The sequence below is a fragment of the Salvelinus alpinus genome, chromosome 13, assembly GCF_045679555.1.
Source record: "Salvelinus alpinus chromosome 13, SLU_Salpinus.1, whole genome shotgun sequence".
NCBI lineage: Eukaryota > Metazoa > Chordata > Actinopteri > Salmoniformes > Salmonidae > Salvelinus > Salvelinus alpinus.
This window is the reverse complement of record NC_092098.1, coordinates 51326601-51353836: the sequence shown is the minus strand read 5'-3', so window position 1 is coordinate 51353836 and position 27236 is coordinate 51326601. Positions and strand designations below refer to the sequence as shown.

General features: G+C 41.6%; 1 protein-coding gene across 1 annotated transcript; it reads right to left on the bottom strand.

Annotated features, from left to right (window-relative positions):
• Positions 1–19927, bottom strand: LOC139537877 (beta-glucuronidase-like). Its single transcript, XM_071339739.1, has 12 exons — positions 19625–19927; positions 19030–19215; positions 17233–17414; positions 15962–16104; positions 15530–15717; positions 13999–14151; positions 13528–13706; positions 11582–11728; positions 6217–6301; positions 5376–5552; positions 4886–5021; positions 1–1061 (listed from the first exon to the last, which is right to left on the bottom strand). The coding sequence occupies exons 1-12, from the start codon at positions 19835–19837 to the stop codon at positions 898–900; spliced, it is 1953 nt and encodes a 650-aa protein (XP_071195840.1). The 5' UTR covers positions 19838–19927; the 3' UTR covers positions 1–897.
• Positions 19928–27236: the final 7309 nt, after the last annotated feature.

The following is a 27236-nucleotide window of genomic DNA, read 5'->3' as shown; positions in this document are numbered from 1 at the left end:
TTTTTTCTTACATCACATTCCCATTTATTTACACTGAACAGCATCATGATTCACATTCATGTATATAACTGGTTGATCCCTGAATGACAAAAAGAGGCAAGACAGACGTTGTAACCAACGGTTGTGTGCCAAGTCATCGACTGTCTCAAATGAGGGCATTTGATTAATCTGGCCCGGGTAGGCGTGTTTTGCACCGGGTGATGATTGCATTGGTTTCGGAACCGGTTAAGGACATGGGAGTAATGAGTAGGATTCTGTGTTTTCACAATGCAAAAGTGATTGCTTTTGATAAAAACACTATCCGCCTTCCGAATGAAAACGAACATGACCGAACAGCGCAGATTACTGTTTGATTTGAGAAGGACACTCCTTTTGATCGTTCACGTCACGAGCCATAGACCCTTGTCCTGCAGCTCAGCATAATCAAATCCACCCATTGACTGACAGATTGCTATAACATATGTGGTTAGCGGACAGGTAAAATACCTACCCAGGCGTTGTTGCTGACGCCTGGCAGATCTTACGTCTGAGCAAAGGGTCGCACAGGAATAGCTGCGTTTACACAGGCACACCAATTCTGATCATTCTTCCACTTAAAATCAGATCTAATTGGTCATTTGACCAATTAGTGAAAAAAAAAAAAATCAGAATTGAGCTGCTTGTGTAAACGCAGCCATTGATCCAGTTGGTTCTGGTAATTATGTGCTGTGGCCTTCATAGCGTTCTAGTCGTCACGCAGTCTGCTCCATACAGGTTGGTGTTAGACACCAAACGGAACAAAACAGAGGACTACCTGGACTCGTCAAATAAGACATGCTTGTTTTCGGTTAAAATCGTCTAGAAAATGTTGTGTTATAATGTGCAGGGTTCTGCGCTAATGAATACGACCCAGGTGTGTCAGGGGTATGTAGCCAGGTAGCAGGGGTACCTGGACCAGGTGGGCAGCAGGCCAGTCTCATTGGCCAGCCTCCAGTACCTCTCCCTCAGGAGGAAGGCCCCAGCTTTGGGCTGCCTCTGCCGGCTGAAGATTCCCTTCCTGTTGCCCACCACGCGGAACACCGCTGCAGAGGAGAGAGATAAAAGGTTAATTTCCCTGAGTGCTTGTTTCAGCTATCAAAGTATAGAGAAAAACTATAGATCTGTACAGAATACAAGCAATTTTTTCATTTAACTAGGCAAGTCAGTTAAGAACAAATTCTTATTTACAATGACGACCTTGGAACAGTGGGTTAACTGCCTTGTTCAGTACGACAGATTTTTACCTCGTCAGCTCGGGGGATTCGATCTCGCAACCTTTCGGTTAATGGTCCAACACTAACCACTAGGCTACCTGCCGCCCCGGGAAGCAAACAGGGGAACTATCGACAAATTCAATGCCAAATTCCAGAGGTGTAGACTCAAGTCACATGACTGGAGTAGTCTGACTGGAGCACACAGTGCCTTCAGAAAGTATTCACACCCCTTTGTCCACGTTGTTGTGTTACAGCCTGCACTTAATGGATTCGACATCACTGGCCCACACAAAATACACCATAATGTCAAAGCAGAATTATGTTTTTCATTTTTTTCCTCTCAAAATTAAATTACAAATGAAAAGCTGACATATCGTGAGTCAAAGTATTTAACCCCTTTGTAATTGCAAGCTGAAATAAGTTCAGGAGTAAAACTGTGCTTAACAAGTCACATAATAAGTTGCATCGACTCATCTCTGTACTCCAGATACAATTATCTGTAACGTCACTCAGCCGAGCAGTGAATTTCAATAAACAGATTCAACCACAGAGACCAGGAAGTTTATCCAACGCCTCGCAAAGGGGGGCACCCATTGGTAGATATTTTAATTTTATTTTTTACATTGAATATCCCTTTTAGCATGGTGAAGTTATTAATTGCACTTTGGATGGTGTATCAATACACCCATTCACTACAAAGATACAGGTGTCCTTCCTAACTCAATTGCCGAAGAGGAAGGAAACCGCTCAGGAATGTCACCATGAGGCCGATGGTGACTTTAAAATAGTTAGAGTTCAATGGCTGTGAGAAGAGAAAACTGAGGATGGATCAACAGCATTGTAGTTACTCCACAATACTAACCTAATTGCCAGAGTGAAAAGGAAGCCTGTACAGAATACAAATATCCAGAACATGCATCCTGTTTGCAACAAGGCACTAAAATGTGAGAAAGCAATTCACCTTTTGTCCTGAATACAGTTTTATGGTTAAGGGCTCGTAAGTAAGCATTTCACTGTAAGGTCTACAACTGTTGTATTTGGCGCATGTGACAAATAAAATTTGATGACGCATTCTCGGTATGCGAAAATGTAATGTTTATAATAGTATTCAAATTTTGAAAAAATCCAGTATGGTTTAATAAAATGTCAGGATGTTCCTCATATCAGCTCTTCATCTAGTAGAATTCGATGCACACTTTTCCACAATGCATTGGAAGAAGTAGCCAAACAACAAAACTAGGCTACTTAAATTGGGAAGATGCCTTGAAGCTTCTGCTGTTGCTTTCAAAATGTAGGCTAAGTAGTTTCATGAAGGTGGAAAAAGTACCAAACTGTCATACTTAAGTAAAGACAGCTTAATAGAAAATGACTCAAGTAAACGTGAAAGTCACCCAGTAAAATACTACTTGAGTAAAAGTATTTTGTTTTAAATATACTATAAATATAATATATATGTATCAAAAGTAAAAGTATAGATAATTTCAAATTGCTTATATTAAGCAAACCAGATGGCAGAGTATTCATGTTTTTCTTCAATTTATGGATAGCCAGGGGCACACTCAGACATAATCTACAAACAAAGCATTCATGTTTAGTGAGTCAGCCAGAGCAGAGGCAGTAGGGTACAGTAGATCAGGGATGCTCTCTTGATACGCGTGTAAATTGGACCATTCTCCTGTCCTGCTAAGCATTCAAAATGTAACAAGTACTTTTGGGTGTCAGGGAAAATGTATGGAGTAAAAAGTAATCAAAAATATAAATAGTAAAGTACAGATACCCCCCAAAAACTACTTAAGTAGTACTTTTACATCACGGACCATAAAAAACATATACTAATTTGAGTGTCCCGTACTGTTACATCTAGTCTACGAGACCAGGCTGTCCAAAGTGATAATGTGCAGACAGACCATGCTGTCCCATCTGATCCTGCAACCTCCACTGCATAGACGCAGGCCGTGTAAATGCTTGCTCTGGACTCCAGAGAACTGATATTGACTGCTAACATGAATGACTTTCAGCAACAACAAAATAATGCAGATGTTACACTATTTATTTCTGTATCTTAAGTTTTGAAAATGCATTGCCGTTTATGGCTGTAATGACAGGTTCCAATTGGGCAGCTTTGTGATGCTTTGATCCAGTTTCTTTTTCCGCAGGTCAGACAGTTTGAAAACCACTCAGCTAGCGAACAGATTGTTGATTTGCTGTACAGCTATTGGCTCGGGTTCTGAACAAACATCACATTGTGAGAGAGGATTTCCATAAATAAATATGCAGCTCCCAAAAAAATAGTTTGGTTTATCAAGAATATGAACTGTTTACTTTGCAAGCTCATAAGCAAATGGGACATCAATCAACAATTACTAGCATAGGTCTACAGGTCTTTTAGTATGTCAAAACGGCTTGAAATTTAATCACTTATGAAGCTTGCATTTGGAATTTGTTAAAATTCATTTACATTTTTGGGATATAAAATACTAAAAAACTAGGGCCAGGACGATACCAGTGTCGCAATGTTATTTTCCGTGGTAAATATTAAAACACGAAGCAAACCGAAGTCTGACCTTTAAAAACCTGCTCTGTAAAATATTGTGTGCTATAGCTCGGAAAATAATTAAAATGTGACTCTGGATGACATGTTTGTTTCCAACATCAGGGCTGTTTTCCTTAAAGAAGAAGTGAAAATCGGCTTCGTGTTTCGATTCATATTTTATTTTGGGTTTTGTTTCCTTGCCACGATACTAACGAGTATTGCGATACTGACATCATCCCGGCCCTAGTAAAAACATCAGCAAATCAGCGGCAAGTGATTTTAATTTTAGAATTCTGTTCTGAAGTATTCCCACGCATGGTACAGAGATGTGATCATATACAAAATGTAAGCAAGGTATGAAATTATTATATTTTAAATCAAAATGTTTGGGCTTCTTGCGGTCAATTTATAGTCTACAAATGATTTTGTAATTATGTTCCGGTCCCCTAACCATCCGCTCAAGAAAGAAAACCGGCCCGCGGCTGAATCAAGTTGATGATTCCTGGTGTAAATTCTCCTTGTGTGCCACACCCATTCCTGCTGACTCAGAGCTTTAAAATATAATTCACATCAATATCAGCACGTTTTCATGAACCGCCCCCCACGACGACTAACTCCCGCCGCCCCCACGACGACTAACTCCCGCCGCCCCCACGACGACTAACTCCCGCCGCCCCCACGACGACTAACTCCCGCCGCCCCCACGACGACTAACTCCCGCCGCCCCCACGACGACTAACTCCCGCCGCCCCCACGACGACTAACTCCCGCCGCCCCCACGACGACTAACTCCGTCTTCATTCAATCCGTATGGTGGAAGTTCATCGCAATACAGTTGGGGGAAAAAAGTAATTTCCGGTTGAGCCGACATACTGCAATGCAGTTCACCATGAATTTAGTCTCTGCTAACGCTGGAACATTCCCTTTCAATTTAAAAAGAAAATCGCGCTATAGCGCTGAACTTCTGCGATACGGATTGAATCGAAGCCCCCCCCGAGTAAAGAGTCAATATTAGCTAAACAAGCAAAGGCTTGACAACCAGCATGACAACCAGCTTCAATGGGTAGGTTTTTACAAGAACGGTCGTCATAACGACAGGTTTTTAGGAATTCCTCCTTACTTTGTGCCGTCATGAAGTCAGCAAAGTTCCAGATGAGCTCTCCAATGACATACTCCTTCCTCTTCTGGTCAAACACATCGTGGTAGTTTTTTAACACTATTTTCTGGTATTCCTCAGTGAACATCATGGGAGGATCCTGGGAGGGGGGGAAAAAAGACAACCTTTTATTTCCATTGATCACTCAAGCTCAACCACTTAACTTTCAATTCATAGGTTTCAACCAGTGTTCAAGCCTGGGTAGGTGCTTGACAGAGGTCTTTGTTCAAGCCTGGGTAGGTGCTTGACAGAGGTCTATGTTCAAGCACATTTGACACAATGGTATCCAGACTATTGTTCGCCTCAAAAAGAGATCTTGCAATCTTAACAAGCACATGTCTGTTTGCTTTAGACAATACCTTATGTTATAAAAAATAAAATTCAAAGCCTGTTTCTGTTCTGTAAAGAACATGACACGGAACGTAGAACATTAAAGTAGTTCCGGAACACTCACCGTGTGCAGTCCCGGAACCACATCGGCTCCGTATTCACTCTGGATGATGGGTTTCTGGTACTTCCCGTACCAGTTCTCAAACTGGGTGTTGAGCTGGAAGGGGATGACCTCCAGGTGACCCGGGTCACTGTACCAGGAGAAGTAACTGTTCACACAGATCACATCCACATAGGGAGCCTTGTGGGGGGGGGGGGGGGGAAGCAGTGTTACGGTGTTCCAACTACAACTTCATTGGTATTGAATTGCCCTTGTAAATGTATGGAACGTTACGGTCATAATTAAAATGGCGCCTATGTATCGACGGTTTTCAACGGGAGAAGAAGAAATAGAACTACTGGTTCAGTGTTGCGGTCCTTGTTACGATATATATATATATATATATCTCTTCATTGGCATTGAATTGCCATAGTAATGTATGGAATGTTATGGTCATAACTGTGCTTAGTTTAGTCACTGATAAACTATGTCTGGTAAGTCTGAGTGGAACAGAGTCAGTAAAACATTCCTCTTATAGAGTTATCTGCAGCAGGGAGTCACTGTGGCTGCAGAGGCAGACCTCAGTGAGCCAGGATGATTGAATCAGGGCATAGGTATGCCTTTAAAAAAAAAAAGAAAAAAAAAAAGCTATATTTTGGCAACAAGCACAGTCAAAGGTTCAGTTAGTCTTTCCTCGATTCCTCAGATCCTCTACTTTGAAAAACGTCTTGGAAGAGGTCCACAATTCCCTCTGACCTCATGCAATAAGTTTGGAGAAGGAGAGGAATCGAGGACAAGCAAATTGAGAAAGCCATAGTTCGGTGAATAATCCTTCATAAACATAAGAGAAACAGTGCCATCTCACCCCCTTGTCCCTGGCGAAGTTACTGGCGGTGATAAACGTGACCGGTCGAGTGACATCCAGAGATTTGGTATGAGCTATCAGTGTCCTGAAAAAGACAAACAAAAACATTTAGAGAGAGCAATGGTTTCCCTGTTCCAAGACGGGGTAGGGGGTCAGGATACAGATGGACTTCGTGAGGAAGGACCTGGAAGAAGAAAATGAGTCTGGAAGTCTGATACTGCGAGGTTGTCTTTGTTGACTATGATACAAACTCAGTCTCACAGTTAGAGGTCGACCGATTAATCGGAATGGCCGATTAAGTTATTAAAAAAATAAATAAAAAAAAAACGGTAAATCGGCATTTGTGGACACCGATCATGGCCGATTACATTGCACTCCACGAGGAGACTGCGTGGCAGGTTGACTACCTGTTATGCGAGTGCGGCAAGGAGCCAAGGTAAGTTGCTAGCTAGCATTAAACTTATCTTATTAAAAAAAAGCAATCTTAACATAATCACTACACATGGTTGATGATATTACTAGTTTATCTAGCTTGTCCTGTGTTGCATATAATCGATGCAGTGCCTGTTAATTTATCAATGAATCACAGCCTACTTCGCCAAACGGGTGAATTAACAAGCGCAGTCGCAAAAAAAGCACTGTCGTTGCACCAACGTGTACCTAAACATAAATATCAATACACAAGTATATATTTTTAAACCTGCATATTTAGTTAATATTGCCTGCTAACATGAATTTCTTTTAACTAGGGAAATTGTGTCACTTCCCTTGCGTTCTGTGCAACAGAGTCAGGGTATATGCAGCAGTTTGGGCCGTCTGGCTCGTTGCGAACTGTGTGTAGACAATTTCTTCCTAACAAAGACAGCCAACTTCGCCAAAACGGGGGGATGATTTAACAAAAGCGCATTTGCGGAAAAAAAAAATCAATCGTTACACGAATGTACCTAACCATAAACATCAATGCCTTTCTTAAAATCAATACACAGAAGTATATATTATTTTAAACCTGCATGTTTAGTTAAGAAATTCATGTTAGCAGGCAATATTAAACTAGGGAAATTGTGTCACTTCTCTTGCATTCATTGCACGCAGAGTCAGAGTATATGCAACAGTTTGGGCCGCCTGGCTCGTTGCGAAGTAATTTGCCAGAATTGTACATAATTATGACATAACATTGAAGGTTGTGCAATGTAACAGTTATATTTAGACTTAGTGATGCCATCCATTAGATTAAATAGAGCGGTTCTTTATTTCACTGAAAGAATAAACGTTTTGTTTCCTAAATGATAGTTTCTGGATTTGACCATATTAATGACCTAAGGCTCGTATTTGTGTTATTAAGTCTATGATTTGATAGAGCAGTCTGAGCGGTGGTAAGCAGCAGCAGGCTCGTAAGCATTCATTAAAACAGTACTTTACTGCGTTTGCCAGCAGCTCTTCGCAATGCTTCAAGCCTCTCAACTCCTGAGATTAGGCTGGCAATACTATAGTGCCTATAAGAACATCCAATAGTCAAAGGTAAATGAAATACAAATGGTAGAGAGAGAAATAGTCCTATAATTCCTATAATAACTACAACCTAAAACTTCTTACCTGGGAATATTGAAGACTCATGTTAAAAGGAACCACCAGCTTTCATATGTTCTCATGTTCTGAGCAAGGAACCTAAACGTAAACTTTTTTACATGGCACATATTGCACTTTTACTTTCTTCTCCAACACTTTGTTTTTTCATTATTTAAACCAAATTGAGCATGTTTCATTATTTATTTGAGACTAAATAATTTTATTGATGTATTATATTAAGTTAAAATAAAAGTGTTCATTCAGTATTGTTGTAATTGTCATCATTACACACACAACAAATATATATATATATAAAAATCGTCCGATTAATCGGTATCAGCTTTTTTTGGTCGTCCAATAAATAGGTAGACCTCTACTCACAGTATCAGACTGATACAAACTCAGTCTCACAGTATCAGACTGATACAAACTCAGTCTCACAGTATCAGACTCTCTTTGTTGACTATGATACATAGTCAAGTATTGTAACGTCAAGAAACTTTATGGAGGAAATTCCTGCCGTTTGCTTGTCGGTCTGTCACGTTGATGTTTATGGTTAGGTACACATTGGTGCAACGACAATGCTCGTTTTGCGAATGCGCTTGTTAAATCACCACCCGTTTGGCGAAGTAGGCTGTGATTCAATGATAAAGGACACCTACAACTGCTCTTTGAATGGCAGGGTTCACTAGTACTCGGACTGCATTCCACATGACAGCAATCCATTCTACCAGGACATGCTCAGACGCACCCATACACTTCTCTCCCATCTGATGAATAAGCATGCAAAGTACACACCCACTCACATACGTGGGTTTTACAGATGTAAAGTAAATACCAACGCTGCTTGAAATACCTTGGAAATTGTAGCCTTCAAGGTCTTGCCCGGTTCACCCCCCCCTCAAGCAGTACTGAGTAATCCCCAATAAGAACACAGCCTACAATCTTTGGGGCGGCAGGAAGTCTAGTGATTAGAGCGTTGGACTAGTAACCGAAAGGTTGCAAGATCATATTCCCCGGGCTGACAAGGTAAAAACCTGTCACTGACCCTGAACAAGGCAGTGTTCCAAGGCACTCCCAGGCCGTCATTGAAAATAAGAATTTGTTCTTAACTGACTTGCCTAGTTAATAAAGGTCAAAATCTGTTATGATCCGTTTCCCTTCCTCTATGACGTAATGCTAGATAGTCCTCCAATAAAAACAAAACCTACAATCTCTGTTATGCTGTTCCCCTTCCTCTATGACGTCACCGTTATAGTTTTTGCCGATTGTTTACACACTGAAAGTGAATGCTTAGACAAAAGCATGAAGACTTTTGTAACCATGCCTTAAAAACAAGTCATCAAAAGTACAAAAATTTCCTGCAACACACTACACACCGTTTCTTACATTAGACACTTCGTTCAAGAATTAAAATCTCTTGCAATCATTGATAAAACACTTCTATTCAAAATGCAAAACATACCTGAACTTGGCAACACCCACACACAAAAACACTTCTACAGTATTTGAACACCAATTAGTCTGAGCCTCACCACTACAAATAGACCTCAGGTAAGCGCACCTCGAGTCAGAGAGTCCAGCCCAACCCGAGTCCAGCCCCAGCCCAACCCGAGTCCAGCCCAACCCGAGTCCAACCCGAGTCCAGCCCAACCCGAGTCCAGCCCAACCCGAGTCCAGCCCAACCCGAGTCCAGCCCAACCCGAGTCCAGCCCAACCCGAGTCCAGCCCAACCCGAGTCCAGCCCAACCCGAGTCCAGCCCAACCCGAGTCGCTACACGGTAGCATCCATAATACGGACATTTAGACTGGAGAACAGGAACTTCAACGTTCTACACTAGACTGTACCTATGGAATTGTTGCACGTCATTCTGCATCACAGTACAATGTAGTCCTACAATATTAGGTCTACGCTCCTCAGTGAACAAAACAAATAGGTATAGTACTGTGAAGTACATTGTAATACAGTTGTGATGTTACCGTGTACAGTATGTAAAGAACCAAGCCAATGACATCATATTCTTGCATTTTTCTACAGAACTCCCAAACGACCTCCTGAGGGTGGAAGGAAACGTCGGTTTCACCAGGAACAGGAACTGGCCGTTGTCAATCTAGTGTTGGCAAACACCACCATCATACATCAACTACCAGAACAAATCAGCGCAGATCACACAACATCCCATAATAATCAACCGTGTCAGTATGTTGACCCTCTGCCACATCTTGTGTCAACACCAACTTACAATGAAGCAGCTGTACAGGGTTCTATTTGAGAGGAACAGCATTAAGAGTCAAAGATCTTCGCTATGACTACGTGCATGTAAGTGTCACTGTACTACACTGTAATGGCATTAGATTGTGTCCTACTGGCACTGCATAGATACATTCAGACTAAGCAGTATGTATACTAGGCAGGGGTCGAGCACCTGCCTTACCTGTAGCTTGTAGTTTTGACTGAATGCGTCTGACCCCAATGCTATAGGATAAAGAGCCGTTGTGAATGTCCCTGGGCAGCGTGGGGGGGAAATATCACCATGTGTGACACCATTAGTCTGCAAGGAGTTCTCCATCACCACCCCAGGTCCCTACAATACATCATCATATGTCTGGATGCACTACATAATGCAGCTGTACAGGACGGACCAGAGCAGCACAGGTTTGTCGTCAACTGGGATAATGTTAGTTTCATAACCGGGCTGCTCTGGTCAGGGACTGGTTCACCAACCACAATAACGTCACAGTTGTATACTTGCCCCCTTACTCCCCATTTATCAAGCCGATTGAAGAAATTATTTTCGTCTTGGCGTTTGGAAAGTGTATGACCGCCAACCACATGACCGCCTGCCTCATCTGCAAGCAATGGAAGAGGCATGCAGAGAACATTGAGATGGATCAGTCCAGGGTTGGATACAAGGCGATATCTTCCTCGTTGCCTAGCCAGGGATGACATGGCTTGTGATGTGGATGAGGTGATGTTGCCAGACCCTAACAGAAGACGGGATCCATAAACCACCCACCCCACCCAATACAATTTTTTTTAAATCATTGCACTGTATTTCTTTTTGTTTCCATGAGTTTACAGTAACATATTGATTACTGTACTGTAATTCTACCTTACTTTGTGTTTTTTTGTTGTTGTATAAACGCGCAATGGCAAAAATAATAAGCTGTACATATATTTTTTCTGAAGCCTTTCTATGTTTGTGTTCATTGAAATGTGAGTAGATGTCCTGCACTGGAGCAATCTTTCACAGAAGCCTGTATGAGAAGGTTTACAAAGTACTAAAGACAGCAGTGTGTTGTATAAAGTACATCAGTGTGTTGCTGCTATGAAAGAGTAATTCAAAATTGGTGCATGCGTGTTATTTTGTTGCAAAAATGCCATTTTGAAAAAGGATTGTTTTAATTGCAGAGTTTCATTTTGACAGACGTGTGTTTTGACATAGAAATGTGTGTTTTGACAAGTGTTGTGTCTTATTTGGCTTGTGTGTAGAGTTGACACAATGAGCCAAATTCTGCATAAGTGTGTAAGCAACCACAACAAACTAATGCTCCGTTTCCTTTCCTCTATGAGGTCACCATTACTGCTCCGTTTCCTTTCCTCTATGAGGTCACCATACTGCTCCGTTTCTCTTCCTTTATGACATCACCAATGACACGTTCATGTGAGAAGCGGAAGTTCGTTTTTAACTGACAATCTGTTCACTACAACATCACTCCATCATAACGTGAATGTGCATTTTAAAATAACAAGGACCCACATTCACGGAAAGTGAATGAATGCTAAACGTTCTCTTACTTGAAATATAATCCGGCAGGGGGCATCTCAGCGGCCGGCTCATTGGCTACAGACCACATGACCACGGAGGCGTGATTCTTGTCCCTTCTCACCAGTTCGTCCATGACCGCCAGGTGATGAGACAGGGAGGCGTTCCCAAAACTACGGCTGGGGGATGAGAGAGAGGACAGGGTTAATGGCTGTCCCGGAGACACAGAAGACCTGACGCTAGATTCTATCCATGATGTAAAGCCTGAGCATTGATATTATATATTGCTCTGTTTTATGTGGTATATAAACTTAACAACCGGCCATTAACAACTGAGGAGTTAATGGTAAAGACATGCACGCAAGCTTTAAAAAAATGTGTTTTTAAAAATGTCTGGCACGCAGTTCCGTGTGAAAAACACCTAAAGTTCTCTTCAAAAATGTTACACCAGAGGTGTATTCATTACAGAAACAGTTTACAAACCAAATGAAAGCAAACAGAGGAAAAACAAACGTTTAAAAAATTGGACAAATTCAGGTATGCCCCTCCCCGTATCGTTCCATTTGCTTCCGTTTAAGAAATGTTTTTCTAAATAAATCGTCTGAATGAATATATCCCTGGGGAACGTGTAACTTTTGACCCTTTAGAGGTCACAGAAACTGTCAACATAGCAATGCGCAAAAAATAAATAAATAAAAATAATCGAAGGTAATCCGCCTAAATGATTACCGCCCGTAGCACTCACGTCAGTAGCCAAGACGTGCTTTGAAAGGCTGGTCATGGCTCACATCAGCACCATCATGCTGGAAACCTTACACCCACTGCAATCCGCCACAACAGATCCACATATGACGCAATGTCTATTGTACTCCACACCGTCCTTTCACACCCGAACAAAAGGAACACCTATGTGAGAATGCTGTTCATTGACTACAGTTCAGCGTTCAACACCATAGTGCCAATGAAGCTCGTCACTAAGCTAAGGACCCTGGGACTAAACACCTCCCTCTGCAACTGGATCCTGGACTTCACCCACAACTGCATGGCCAAGCACGACTCCAACACCATCCTTACGTTTGCTGACAACACAAGTAGTAAGCCTGATCACCGACAACAATGAGACCTGGTTGTGTGGTGCCAGGACAACAACCGCTCCCTCAATGTGAGCAAGACAAAAGGAGCTGATCGTGGACTACAGGAAAACATTAACGTCGAAGGGGCTGTAGTGGAGCGGGTCAAGAGTTTCAAGTTCCTTGGTGTCCACATCAAACTATCATGGTCCAAACACACCAAGACAGTTGTGAAGAGGCCACGACAACACCTTTTCCCCCTCAGGAGACTGAAAAGATTTGGCATGGGTCCCCAGATCCTCAAAAAGTTCTACAGCTGCACCATCGAGAGCATCCTGACTGGTTGCATCACGCTTGGTATGGAAACTGCTCAGCATCTGACTGTAAGGCGTTACAGAAGGTAGTGCGTACGGCCCAGTACATCACTGGGGCCAAGCTTCCTGCCATCCAGGACCTCTATACCAGGCGGTGTCAGAGGAAGTCCCAGTTACCCAAGTCATACACTGTTCTCTCTGCTACCGCACGGCAATCGGTACCGGAGCGCCAAGTCTAGGACCAAAAGGCACCTGAACAACCAAGCCATAAGAATGCTGAACAATTAATCTAATGGACACCCGCTCCTTTGTTTTTACACTGCTGCTACTCGCTGTTTATTATCTATGCATAGTCACTTTATAAATTACCAGGACTAATTCTGCACATTGACTCGGTACCCCCTGTACATAGCCTCGTTTTTGTTATGTAATGTTCTTGATACGTAAATTTTTTTACTTTAGTTTATTATGTAAATATTTTCTTAACTCTATTTCTTGAACTGCATTGTTGGTTAAGGGCTTGTAAGTAAGCATTTCACAGTAAGGTCTACACCGGTTGTATTCGGAGCATGTGACAAATACAATATAACTTACATGTCTTTGATGCCCACCCCGGGACACTCGTCAATGACCACAATGCCATGGCGGTCTGCCATCTGCAGGATCTCCTCAGCGTAAGGGTAGTGACTGGTCCTGAACGAGTTGGCCCCTAGCCACTTCAACAGGTTAAAATCCTTCACAATCAGAGGCCAGTCCAGGCCCTTCCCTCTGATCTGACACAGACACAGACACAGAAAGCAGGGGGAAACAGTTAGAGACCCATTTAATAGACTTAAGAGACCTAATTCCATTGACCCTTTAAATAATTCCAAAACGCATGACAGAACTGAAGTTAGTTTGTTAAAAACCACAGAAACCGATAACTTCTAAATGAGCGTCAACATTCATTACTTCTATATCTTTGCAAATATGGAATGCAACTAAACACCTGCAGGACGGAGACCAGTTCTACACGCAAAACTGACAGTGTTTTGCTGTCCTCTAGTGGTACTACTCGGTACTCACATCAGCATCCTCATGTTTGTTGACTCCGTGGAAATAGAAGGGTTTGTTGTTGATGAGGAACTGTGTGTTGGTGACCTGCACAGTGCGGATTCCCACAGGCAGAGCATAAACATCCTCGCAGACACAACCCTCGCTAGCTGTCGTCATGTGAACCTGGAAACAATTGAGATGAGGTGGAATGTTCAGAATGTACATTTACATTTAAGTCATTTAGCTGACGCTCTTATCCAGAGCGACTTACAAATTGGAAAGTTCATACATATTCATCCTGGTCCCCCCGTGGGGAATGAACCCACAACCCTGGCGTTGCAAGCGCCATGCTCTACCAACTGAGCCACACGGGACCATGTAGCAGATAGAAATGGAAAGAGTAGAGCTGACAATGACAAATCTGCACGACAGATAGAAATATACAGCCTAGAAAATATGATTCTGAACATTCTATAATGTTGCATTACATTCTGTAATGAACAGGCCCTAGCCAGGAGGATTGTTCCAGTCAAGAGTCTTTCCATTAACACAGGAAGTAGGGACGGTGTGATGCTGAGTTGTCAAACTAAGGCGATGTTCATGGTAGCGTTGACTCATCACACGGAAAAGGGTAATGCACGAGAACAAACCAGTTAATATTTAGCAAGTGCTTTTATTTCTCTAGATAACGTACACTGAACAAAAATATAAAAACGCAACAATTTCAATGATTTCATAAGGAAATCAGTCAATTTAAATAAATTCATTAGGCCCTAATCTATGGATTTCACATGATGGGCAAGGGGGGCAGCCATTGGGTGGGCCTGAGAGGGCATAGGCCCACCTACTGGGGAGCCGGGCCCGGCCAATCAGAATAAGTTCTCCCCACAAAAGGGATTTATTACAGACTGAAATACTCAGTTTCATCAGCTGTGCGGGTGGCTGGTCTCAGACGATCCCGCAGGTGAAGAAGCCGGATGTGGAGCTTCTGGGCTGGTGTGGATACGTGGTCTGCGGTTGTGAAGCCGGTTGGACATACTGCCAAATTCTCTAAAACAACGATGGTGGCGGCTTATGGTAGAGAGAAATTAACCTTCTCTGGCAACAGCTGAGGTGGACATTCCTGCAGTCAGCATGCCAATTGCACACTTTCTCAAGACATCTGTGGCATTGTGTTGTGTGTCAAAAGTGCACATTTTAGAGTGAGCTTTTATTGTCCCCAGCACAAGGTGCACCTGTGTAATGATCATGCTGTTTAATCAGCTTCTTGATATTCCACACCTGTCAGGTGGATGGATTATCTTCACTAATAGGGAAGTAAACTAATTTGTGCACAACATTTGAGAAATAATATTTTTGTAGGTCTGGAAAATTTCTGGGATCTTTTAATTCAGCTCATGAAACATGGGACCAACACTTTACATGTTGCGTTTATATTTTTGTTCAGTATAATTAAAATGTCATGTAGTTCATACATTTGATAAAAAGTTAAATTAAAAACCAAACACTAAAACGGAACAGACAGTGGATCATCTAAGCCTAGCAGCATAACCCAATTTACCTCCATAGAATACAGATAACCTGGGCTCTCATGCATTAGATACGGCCACCACAGGCTGACGTCCGTCACGTTGAGGACCCCAGACGGTCCAGTGGAGGAAGCCACAGAGTGGCCATCTTTGTCCGAGAGGGTCACCTTCAGCGTGGAATTAGGACTGCCCAGCACAGACACCTGGTAACTGATGAGCCCTACACCAAAAGGGCAGAACAGGAGAGACCAACACCTTAGTACACTTGTGCCATTTTTCACACTATTCCATAGATACTGGAATCATGCAGAAAAGGACAATGTGAAAAGGAACTAGCCAAGTCAGCACAGTGTGGTTTTGGTCGGCACGATAGTGTAAACAGGGTATGGATAAACTGGGGAATGAAAAGACCTAAACTACCACTCGAGCAAGTGGATGAGAATCTTTGTTGTTGTTGCACTCACCAATGTTGTCAGCAAAGGTGGTCAGCACTGTGATGTCATCAACATGCGCCTTAGGAGTGGTATACAGTAGAACAGGACGATGCAAACCAGCATAGTTGAAGAAGTCAAAGTTTGTGTTTTGTACAACATAGTTGGCAGGATACCTGTAGACAATATATAGACACAATATAGTCAGCAGGATACCTGTAGACTATATATAGACACAATATAGTCAGCAGGATACCTGTAGACAATATATAGACAACATAGTCAGCAGGATACCTGTAGACTATATATAGACAACATAGTCAGCAGGATACCTGTAGACTATATATAGACAACATAGTCAGCAGGATACCTGTAGACTATATATAGACAACATAGTCAGCAGGATACCTGTAGACTATATATAGACAACATAGTCAGCAGGATACCTGTAGACTATATATAGACAACATAGTCAGCAGGATACCTGTAGACTATATATAGACAACATAGTCAGCAGGATACCTGTAGACTATATATAGACAACATAGTCAGCAGGATACCTGTAGACTATATATAGACACAATATAGTCAGCAGGATACCTGTAGACTATATATAGACAACATAGTCAGCAGGATACCTGTAGACTATATATAGACAACATAGTCAGCAGGATACCTGTAGACTATATATAGACACAATATAGTCAGCAGGATACCTGTAGACAATATATAGACAACATAGTCAGCAGGATACCTGTAGACAATATATAGACAACATAGTCAGCAGGATACCTGTAGACAATATATAGACAACATAGTCAGCAGGATACCTGTAGACAATATATAGACAACATAGTCAGCAGGATACCTGTAGACAATATATAGACAACATAGTCAGCAGGATACCTGTAGACTATATATAGACAACATAGTCAGCAGGATACCTGTAGACTATATATAGACAACATAGTCAGCAGGATACCTTTAGACTATATATAGACAACATAGTCAGCAGGATACCTGTAGACTATATATAGACAACATAGTCAGCAGGATACCTGTAGACAATATATAGATTTACATTTTGTATTCCGAAACATTTTTTTTTTTATATACCCCCCCTCAAAACCATCAGGAAATGCTTACTTAGCCTCAACCGTTCTAGGTTTGATCTCCAGAACATCTAAAATGAGTGTCTTACAATGTGAGATTCCTCCTAATTAAAATTTTATGCAAAAAAACAAACACATTTTAATATATTTTACATTGAAATGAAGTCAAATGTGTTGGGGTCATCAGTTCACCTGGTGGGGTCGTCTATATGTTGAATGGTTCCTGGGGGCAACGTCTCGAGTGTCAGGGTGTTGTTCACAGCTATGGTGATCCTACAGGCCACACCTGGGGCCTTACGGAGGACATCACCCAGCTCAGTCTCGAAGGGAAGATGGCCGCCCTCGTGCTCTGTCATTTTGATTCCATTCACCCACTGGCAGGGAATGGAAAAAAAAAAAGTGTGAGAAATATAGGACTGTTATTTCTATGAGTGACACACAGTTGAAGTCGGAAGTTTACATACACCTTAGCCAAATACATTTGAACTCAGTTTCACAATTCCTGACATTTAATCCTAGTAAAAATTCCCTGTCTTAGGTCAGTGAGGATCGCCACTTTATTTTAAGAATGTGACATGTCAGAATAATAGTGGAGAAAATGATTTATTTCAGCTTTTATTTCTTTCATCACATTCCCAGCGGGTCAGAAGTTTACATACACTCAAATAGTATTCTGTAGCATTGCCTTTAAATTGTTTAACTTTGGTCAAACGTTTTGGGTAGCCTTCCACAAGCTTCCGACAATGAGTTGTGAATTTTGGCCCATTCTTCCTGACAGAGCTGGTGTAACTGAGTCAGGTTTGTAGGCCTCCTTGCACGCACACGCTTTTTCAGTTCTACCCACACATTTTCTATAGGATTGAGGTCAGGGCTTTGTGATGGCCACTCCAATACCTTGACTTTGTTGTCCTTAAGCCATTTTGCCACAACTTTGGAAGTATGCTTTGGGTCATTGTCCATTAAGAAGACCCATTTGCAACCAAGCTTTAACTTCCTGACTAATGTCTTGAGAAGTTACTTCAAAATATCCACATAATTTTCCTCCCTCATGTGCCATCTATTTTGTGAAGTGCACCAGTCCCTCATGCAGCAAAGCATCCCCATAACATGATGCTGCCACCCCTGTGCTTCACGGTTAGGATGGTGTTCTTCGGCTTGCAAGCCTCCCCCCTTTTTCCTCCAAACATAACGATGGTCATTATGGCCAAACAGTTCTATTTTTGTGTCATCAGACCAGAGGACATTTCTCTAAAAAGTACAATCTTTGTACCCATGTGCAGTTACAAATCGAAGTCTGTTTTTTATTTTTTTTATGGTGGTGGTTTTGGAGCAGTGGCTTCTTCCTTGCTGAGCGGCCTTTCAGGTTATGTCGATATAGGACTCTATTACCTGTGGATATAGATACTTTTGTACCGGTTTCCTCCAGCATCTTCACAAGGTCCTTTGCTGTTGTTCTGGGATTCATTTGCACTTTTCGCACCAAAGTACGTTCATCTCTAGGAGACAGAACACGTCTCCTTCCTTCCCTCCAATTGACTCAAATTATGTTAATTAGCCTATCAGAAGCTTCTAAAGCCATGACATCATTTTCTGGAATTTTCCAAGCTGTTTAAAGGCACAGTTAACTTAGTTTATGTAAACTTCAGACCCACTGGAATTGTGAAACAGTGAATTATATGTGAAATAATCTGTCTGTAAACAATTGTTGGAAAAATGACTTGTGTCATGCACAAAGTAGATGCCCTAACCGACTTCCCAAAACTATAGTTTCTTAACAAGAAATTTGTGGAGTGGTTGAAAAACGAGTTTTAATGACTCCAACCTAAGTGTATGTAAACTTCTGACTTTTATCTATCCACACACACACGGAGGGGTGTACATTGCAGATGAACTCACGTAAGAGGCTGTGGAGTTACAGCTTTCACACAAGTGATACAGAATGTCAACTGGAGCTGAAAACAAGTGGTAGAAGATTTATGAAATACTCACGACCACTGAGTAGTAGTGTGCACTCCCGACCCTCAGCACGACTCTGGTTCCCTCATCAGACACCCATCGTGAGGGTACCAACACCTCTCTCTCATACCACACCCAGCCAATGAAATCCCTCAGCCCTGGATCCTGGGTGATGTCGTTGTAGCTGGCAGGCACTGGCATGTCAATCACTGGACCGGTCTAGACAAACGGATAAAAATAGAGGAAAAAAAAGTGAAGAATGAATAAGAACAAATGTTTACAATCTTTGACTTGAATTATCATTAAGACAGTTTACACAAAGTATTAGCTAAAATACATGCAAAGACTTGGCGAAACAAACATTTTTAGTTGGTTTGAAGTTTCAACAGACTACCGATAAACTTTTTTTTTTTTGCAGACTAGATATTGGATAATAATTTTGTTTCCAGACTAGCCTATCAATGTTCACCAAATAGACCACGCATTAAAAAGATCAGTTATAGTGGCAGATTCCTGTTTGTTCAGAATAGTTCTCGTAGTCCACATACTATTGGCGACGATTTTATGACACAATATCCACGTTACAAAGTTAATATGGTTTATTAAACAATGGATGTTCTCTGTTTACCTCTGCAAGGCGACTTTTGTACCAAGCCTGTTCAAAGCCCAAGTTCCTGTTGTGGGAGACGTCGGCTCTGAAGTCCCACAGCCCATTCAGCTCTTTGATCTCCCGCGACGAAGACTCTCGGGGGAAGAGCATTCCACGGTCCTGAAGATGAGCGACATCCCATACTGCAGATAGGAACACTAAATAGTTTACTAGCCTTCCAAAAGGCTCCATTTTCACAGTTCACACATTAGCTAACAACAAACGTATTTGGCTTGCAGAAGTTAGTCACATGACCACTTTTAAAGTAAATGTTCTTCTTCTGTGGGTTTTATGGCGGACTACAACCCATAAAGGTGTATTGCCGCCACCAGCTGGATGGTTTAAAAAAAATCAAAAATAAATCCATAAGTAATAGTGAAACTAACTTAATAAATCCTAATAAAAATAGTACATTGCCAAAACTAACAAAACTCCCACTTCCTTCCTTTTAATTCTCCATATCTCCCTTCTCAGGCTTGAGGACCTGAGAGGGGTGGTACGGCTTGTGCCAATATTCTATGTAACTCCTTCGCTGAGAAATCTTTCAGCCTTGGGAACCGCTCCGCGGCATCCACTATGTTTTCTATCTTCCTGGACCTTCTCTCCACCTTGGCAGTGCCATTAATTACCACAGCTATAAAAGCCACAAAATCCACCTCCTTAACCTTTAAAATGTCCGGATCCTGCTGGTGAAAGGCAACCCCTGCATCCTGCAGTGTAGGCCTATCCACTAAAATGGACTCTTCTGATGCACCATTCAAACCCTCAACCATTTTAACAGCTGCTGCTTATGAAATGTTCTGTACAGCCCTGACTTTGTCCAAATTATCTTTCATCATTGCGGGGCATTCGAAAGAGGTGGCTTCATGGTTCCCACCGCAATGGCAACGTGTCACATGTTCATCACTTTTACAACACATAATATGACTTTTTCCACATCTCGGCTTCTCCCTTCTGCAAACTCTTGCTACATGACCAAAAGATTTGCAATGATCCCACTGCATTGGTCTTGGGATAAAAGCTCTGACTCTCTATATCCTAACTGCACTTATTTTATCTTCATTTAACTAGGCAAGTCAGTTAAGAACAAATGACTATTTTCAATGAAGGCCTAGGGGGTTAACTGCCTTGTTCAGAAGCAGAACGACAGATTTTTACCTTGTCAGCTCAGGGATTCAAGCTTGCAACCTTTCGGTTACTAGTCCAACACTATAACCACTAGGTTACCTACTGCCTCCACACTCTAACCACTAGGTTACCTACTGCCTCTACACTCTAACCACTAGGTTACCTACTGCCTCTACACTATAACCACTAGGCTACTTGCCGCCTACTTGAGTAGGGAGAGACTACATATCAAAAAACCCAAAAGAACAGAAACTCTCCACTGTTTCTTCATTCACCACTGGTTCCTAGGAGACACGACACTTCAAACGTATCAAATCGAGTGAGAAGCAACACAGTTTCTTCTATTCCTCAGAAGCACAAAAAAAATCTAAACAAGCCCCGCCTCACAACCTTCACTCTTCCCAGCACTCTCTCCACCAGTTTGGATATCTCAAATGGATTGGTCATTTATTTCCCATTGTATTTTTCTATGCATTAATGCACAGGAAGAAGAATGTTTTTGTAAAATTCCTATGCACCAACAAAAATGTAATGCTTAGCTCTGGCCACTAGGTGGAGCCTAACACAAGAAATGTACGTGTGCAAAAACCGTGCAAACCTCTCCAAGCAGAAAGGTGTATATTAATAATGATTTGTGCCTGCGGTTCACTGCCATTGGTTGGGATTGGAAACATCATGGATCTGATTTCACTAAACTTAATGAGTGTAGGTTACTCTAACGTAAACAACCTGAACCATGGCCCAACAACTTAATTTGGATGAACCCCAGCTAATTCATGTAACTATCTAGACCAGGGTTACTCGGTACTATTTGAGAAGGTCCGGACACACATTTCCTAGGTGGCAAATGTCCGGATAGATATGGTCATTTATTGGCGTAGTCGCGACTCATGCGAGCCCAAACTGTTCACAACCCCTCTTGTTGATGTAGAGAACATTTAGCAATTTTAAATCAAATTTCCCTCAATTTTACACATTTTGCATGAGACAGAGATATTGTTTGCTGTTTTAAAGCTCATTTTCCATGTCTTGTGTGATACCAGGGGCGAATATGATACCAACTGAACCCCCCCCCCCCCGCGCCAAATTAAAAAACAAATATATATTGTAGTCTCGACTTTGTTTGTAGTATTGACCCCGTTCTGGTTGAGTATGGGGGATCCAGACCATGTCCTGCAGTATTCAGTTGCAATCGTTTATACTCTGCTTGCCTAGGGGCCAGACGGCGTGGTACAAAGCGAGGGCTCGGACTGGGCACAGATGTCAGTTCAATGTCTAGTTTTGGATGAGATGTTAACGAACGTGAAATCAAGATGAAATCAACAAAACATGTCACTATGCCACTGGATTTAGGTTAAAAGTTGGGTGAAAAAAATACAACATTCCCTTACATTGATGACTTTTTCAACATCCAACCAGTTTTCCCACATTGATTACAACATCCTCACACACGTTTTTGTTGTTGAAATGATGTGGAAACAACATTGATTCAACCAGTTTTTTGTCCAGTTGGCTGAGGTTTGGCCCTTGCCAAGTAAATACTCTGCAGCAATAGGCTACATCAACTGTCTTTTAATTGAAAGCTCCTTGACGATACTAATCAAAAAGTCCATCAACGATTATCATCCTGAACTTCTCATCAGACTGAGACGTTTAATCAATAGTCAACCACCCAGATGGCGCTATTGATCAATAATAAGTGGTGTACAATCTAGCCTTTCAGAACATATAATGAGAGCATAGCATGTATAGTATAGTGATGGACAGAGGACAGCATGCTCCTTGTTGTACCATGTTGTAAGATCTCATGTCATGTCCAATGAGAGAGAGGATCTGTCTGTCTCGTATCCAATGAGCGAGAGGATCCTCGGGCTAAGAGATCACAGCCTATGGAGAGAGATTCCCTGTGAGGTCATAGAGGTATTGTCGGAACTAGAAGCACAAGCATTTCGCGACACTCGCATTAACATCTGCTAACCATGTGTATGTGACAAATAACATTTGATTTGATTTGATTTGATACCATAGCCTTGTCTCTGAGACATCATGTTAAATAAAGAATCCAACTTAAATGAGTGTTTATGTTATTGCTGAGTTTTAAGTTAATTTCCTGTCTGAGTCTAGTTCCTCATTCATTTTTTTTTTCTTTCTGAATGAAATTTGTTTATTAGAAAAAATGGGCAAGTGAAGGTCACTGGCCTGTGTCATTTGGGATGTCATTCAATGTTGAGCCAGTATCCATCCATGGTTCATTCATATACCCATCCATGGTCCATGCCGTACAGTATAAACATAGTATAGAAGGATTTAGTTTATAGAGATAGTATGAAACTTTTGGATATGAGGCATTTAACTAGGTTGTTTCATCCCCCCCTTTAGGCGACTTTCCCAATGTTGGTGCAGAACCGCACTTGGGTCCTAGAGGGACACACAGAGCCCTTTATATAATCCACATACGTCATTCATATGTTTATTCCACTATAAATAATGAGAATCACTAAGTTTAGGCTATATATTAATTATGCTATGCATGGTTCCAGTGTGTGTGTGTGTGTGTTAGTGTGTGCATGTTCAGCGGTTCGATGACTCGATGGATTGTTCTAAGGTTCAGCTGGGGTGTATTCATTAGTCGGATTCTGTTGAAAAACATTTAATCTGTTGCAAAATGTTTTGCAACTGAACTCGTTTACTCCACACGGGAAATGTTTTGCAATGAAAACAAGAGTTTCTATTGGAGAAATTCAGGTAGGTCCCTCCCGTTTCGTTCCGTTTGCTTCCGTTTGGTTCTTCGAGTAAAAGGTAAACATTTTGCAATAGACCAAACGTTTGGCAACAGAATTCGACTAATACATATACCCCTGGTCTCATTAAGATGAAAGAGAAACAGAATTGACCCTCTGATCTCTGGTCTCATTAAGATGAAAGAGAAACTAAATTGACCCTCTGACCTCTGAACTGTTGCAATTAACAGAAACCTCAGCTCTTACCTGGCACCAGAGCTACAGCACTACAGGCTCCCGAGTGGTGCAGCTGTCTAAGGCACTGCATCTCAGTGCTAGAGGCATCACTACTGACACCCTGGTTTGATTCCAGGCTGTATCACAACTGGCCGTGATTGGGGTTCCCATAAGGCGGTTCACAATTGGCCCAGCGTCATCTGGGTTTGGCCGGTGTAGGCCGTCATTGTATATAAGAATTTATTCTTAACTGACTTGCCTAGTTAAATAAAAAATAAATAAAAAAACAGGCTGAGCATAGGGATACAGACCTTCATTGTAACTTAATATTTGCTATGCAGGGCATCTTTCCGCTGTTAGGGGATGAATTTGAGTTAAGACAGGGGTCAGGACAGAAAACTTAAATGAAATGTAAAATAGTTTAATTGCCAATTTTCTGTTATTTATATATAATGTCCATGTGGCACTACGGCTCTGAGCACAACAATCACGTTGTTTCTGTTTAGAGGAACAACACTCAGTAACCCATTTCTGCTGCATCGTGTTTTTACTTTGAATAAAACGTAGTTTTTTGGGGGGAATCCTCAAATTGTGCTCATGCTTTTGCTCTGTTGGTGCAAAAAAAAAAAGAAGCTTTTATAGTGAAATTGACCAACCATCATTTTAGCATACCGGGGAAAACCCTGAACGTCATCAAATTCCACCCCAACAGAAAAGTTCTGTCTAAAGAGCGGGAAAAGAGAGAGAGAGAGACATTCTAAAATCCTTTTATAAAGTTTATTGCTGTTGATCCTTGTAAAAAGAGAATCACCTTAGTTGTAGCCTGGACCCAGATCTGTGTTTACTGTTTTGCCAACTCACATGGTCATTGTCACACAAAACAACCATAGGAGTTGACAAGACAACACAAATATATCTGGGACCAGGCTACCTTTAATGTCATGGGCTGGACATCATGTGTTAGGGGAATGTCATGAAAAGAGGAGGCGCTTTAGCTCATCGTGTTATATGGGAATAGATACATAATTGCATGCAGGTCATCAGCGGCTGACATCATATGGTTTTCTATTAGTCTTTGTTCAGCATTTAATAGTACATGAGATGGTGTTACATGAAGGAGAAAGTAGTGTTTGGGGAGTATGTTTTAAAGGGTGCTATCCATGCATAATTGATTAGTAAACAAGTGATAGAAAAAAGAAAGAATGAAAGAATGAAAAAAAGAAACAAAGGGAAAGAAGGAAAGATAGAGGACAGACCCTGTGTGTGAATTCTCTGCACCCTGCTTTTCACAGTCATACTGTTTTGAAATTAACACCTTATCTCAGGGATCATCAGCTAGATTCAGCCACGGGACGATTTTCTTTCTTGAGCGGATTGTCGGGGGGGCCGGAACATAATTACTAATAATTTGTAGACTGCAAATTAACCGCAAGAAGCTCGAACAGATATAATGTTTGACTAAAATATAATAATTTCAAACCTTGTTTTATTATGCGTGAGAATACCTGGGTATAGATTTCTTAGATTAAAATCACTTGGAGCTCATTTCCTGGTGTTTTTAACAGTCCTTTATGTCCAACAATAAAAATGTTTGTTTTAAAAAAATAACATTTGCTAAATAAAACCTCCCGCGGGTCAAATTCTGGCCGCCAGTTACCCTGCCTTATCTGATGCATTTAAAGTATGTGTTTCACTTTCAAACCATAACATAAACAACTGCAATTCTTCAGTTCCACTCATACCTTATCACCGTAGATAAGAAAATTGAGCTCTGATGTACAGTGCATTCCGGAAAGTATTCAGACCTCTTTCCCTTTTTCCACATTTTGTTACATTACAGCCTTATTCAAAAATGTATTAAATAAAAAAAATCCTCATCAATCTACATACAATACCGCATATTTTTTTTTTCAAATGTATTAAAAAACAGAAATACCTTATTTACATAAGTATTCAGACCCTTTTCTATGAGACTTGAAATTGAGCTCAGGTGCATCCTGTTACCATTGATAATCCTTGAGATATTTCTATATCTCTTGAGTCCACATGTGGTAAATTCAATTGATTGGACATGATTTGGAAAGGCACACCTGTCTATATCAGGTCCCACAGTTGACAGTGCATGTCGGGGCAAAAACCAAGCCATGAGGTCGAATTAATTGTGTTGAGGCACAGATCTGGGGAAGGGTACCAAAACATTTCTGCAGCATTGAAGGTCCCCAAGTTTGGAACCACCAAGGCTCTTCCTAGAGCTGGCCGCCCGGCCAAGCTGACCAATCGGGGGAGAAAGGCCTTGGTCAGGGAAGTGACCAAGAACCCTAAACAAGATGGCGTCGAAGAACATGGCCGGCGTTTTACATTCTCCCAACCAATTGTGCTATTTTGTTCGTTTTTTTAAGTTTTGTGTAACTTATTTTTTAACTTATTGTGTATATAATGTTGCTGCCTAACTTCTTGACATCAGAACAGCGATTACTCACCGCGGACTGGAAGAAACTTTTTCCTTTAACGAGTCCGACGAGAAGGATATCCTGCTTTCACTGGAACAGGCCCAAATCTCCGCCTTTTGCGTGAAGAAAAGACACAGGAAAAGGAGATACAGATCAGGCTGAGAATTCGTAGGTGAGCACGTAAACTCCCACTGCCATCCGTTCTTCTTGCTAACGTGCAATCATTGGAAAATAAAATTGATGACGTACGATTAAAATTATTCAATGGGATATTAAAAACTGTAACATCTTATGTTTCACCGAGACGTTGCTGAACGACGATACGGACAATATTGAGCTGGCGTTTCCATGCACTGGAAGAACAGAGATGCTACCTCTGTAAGACGAGGGGTGGGGGTGAGTATCTATTTGTCAATAACAGCTGGTGCGCGATATCTAAAATTAAGAAGTCTCGAGGTATTGCTCGCCTGAGGTAGAGTACCTTATGATTAGCTGTAGACAACACTATCTACCAAGAGAGTTGTCATCTATATTATTCGTAGCCATCTATTTACCACCACAAAGTGAAGCTGGCACTAAGACTGCTCTCAACCAACTGTTTAAGGCCATAAGCAAAGAAGAAAATGCTCATCCAGAAGCGGCGCTCCTAGTGGCCGGGGACTTTAATGCAGGCAAACTTAAATCAGTTTTACCAAATTTTTACCAGCATGTCACATGTGCAACCAGAGGGGAAAAAAATCCTAGACCACCTTTACTCCACACAGAGATGCATACAAAACTCTCCCCCGCCCTCCATTTGGCAAATCTGACCATCATTTTATCCTCCTGATTCCGGCTTACAAGCAAAAACTAAAGCAGGAAGTACCAGTGACTCGCTCAATACAGAAGTGGTCCGATAACGCGGATGCTACGCTACAGGACTGTTTTGCATTGAGAAGTACACCGCCTCAGTCATCGGCTTCATCAATAAGTGCATCGATGATGTCGTCCCCACAGTGACTGTACATACATATCCCAACCAGAAGCCATGGATTACAGCCATGGATTAAAAGCTAG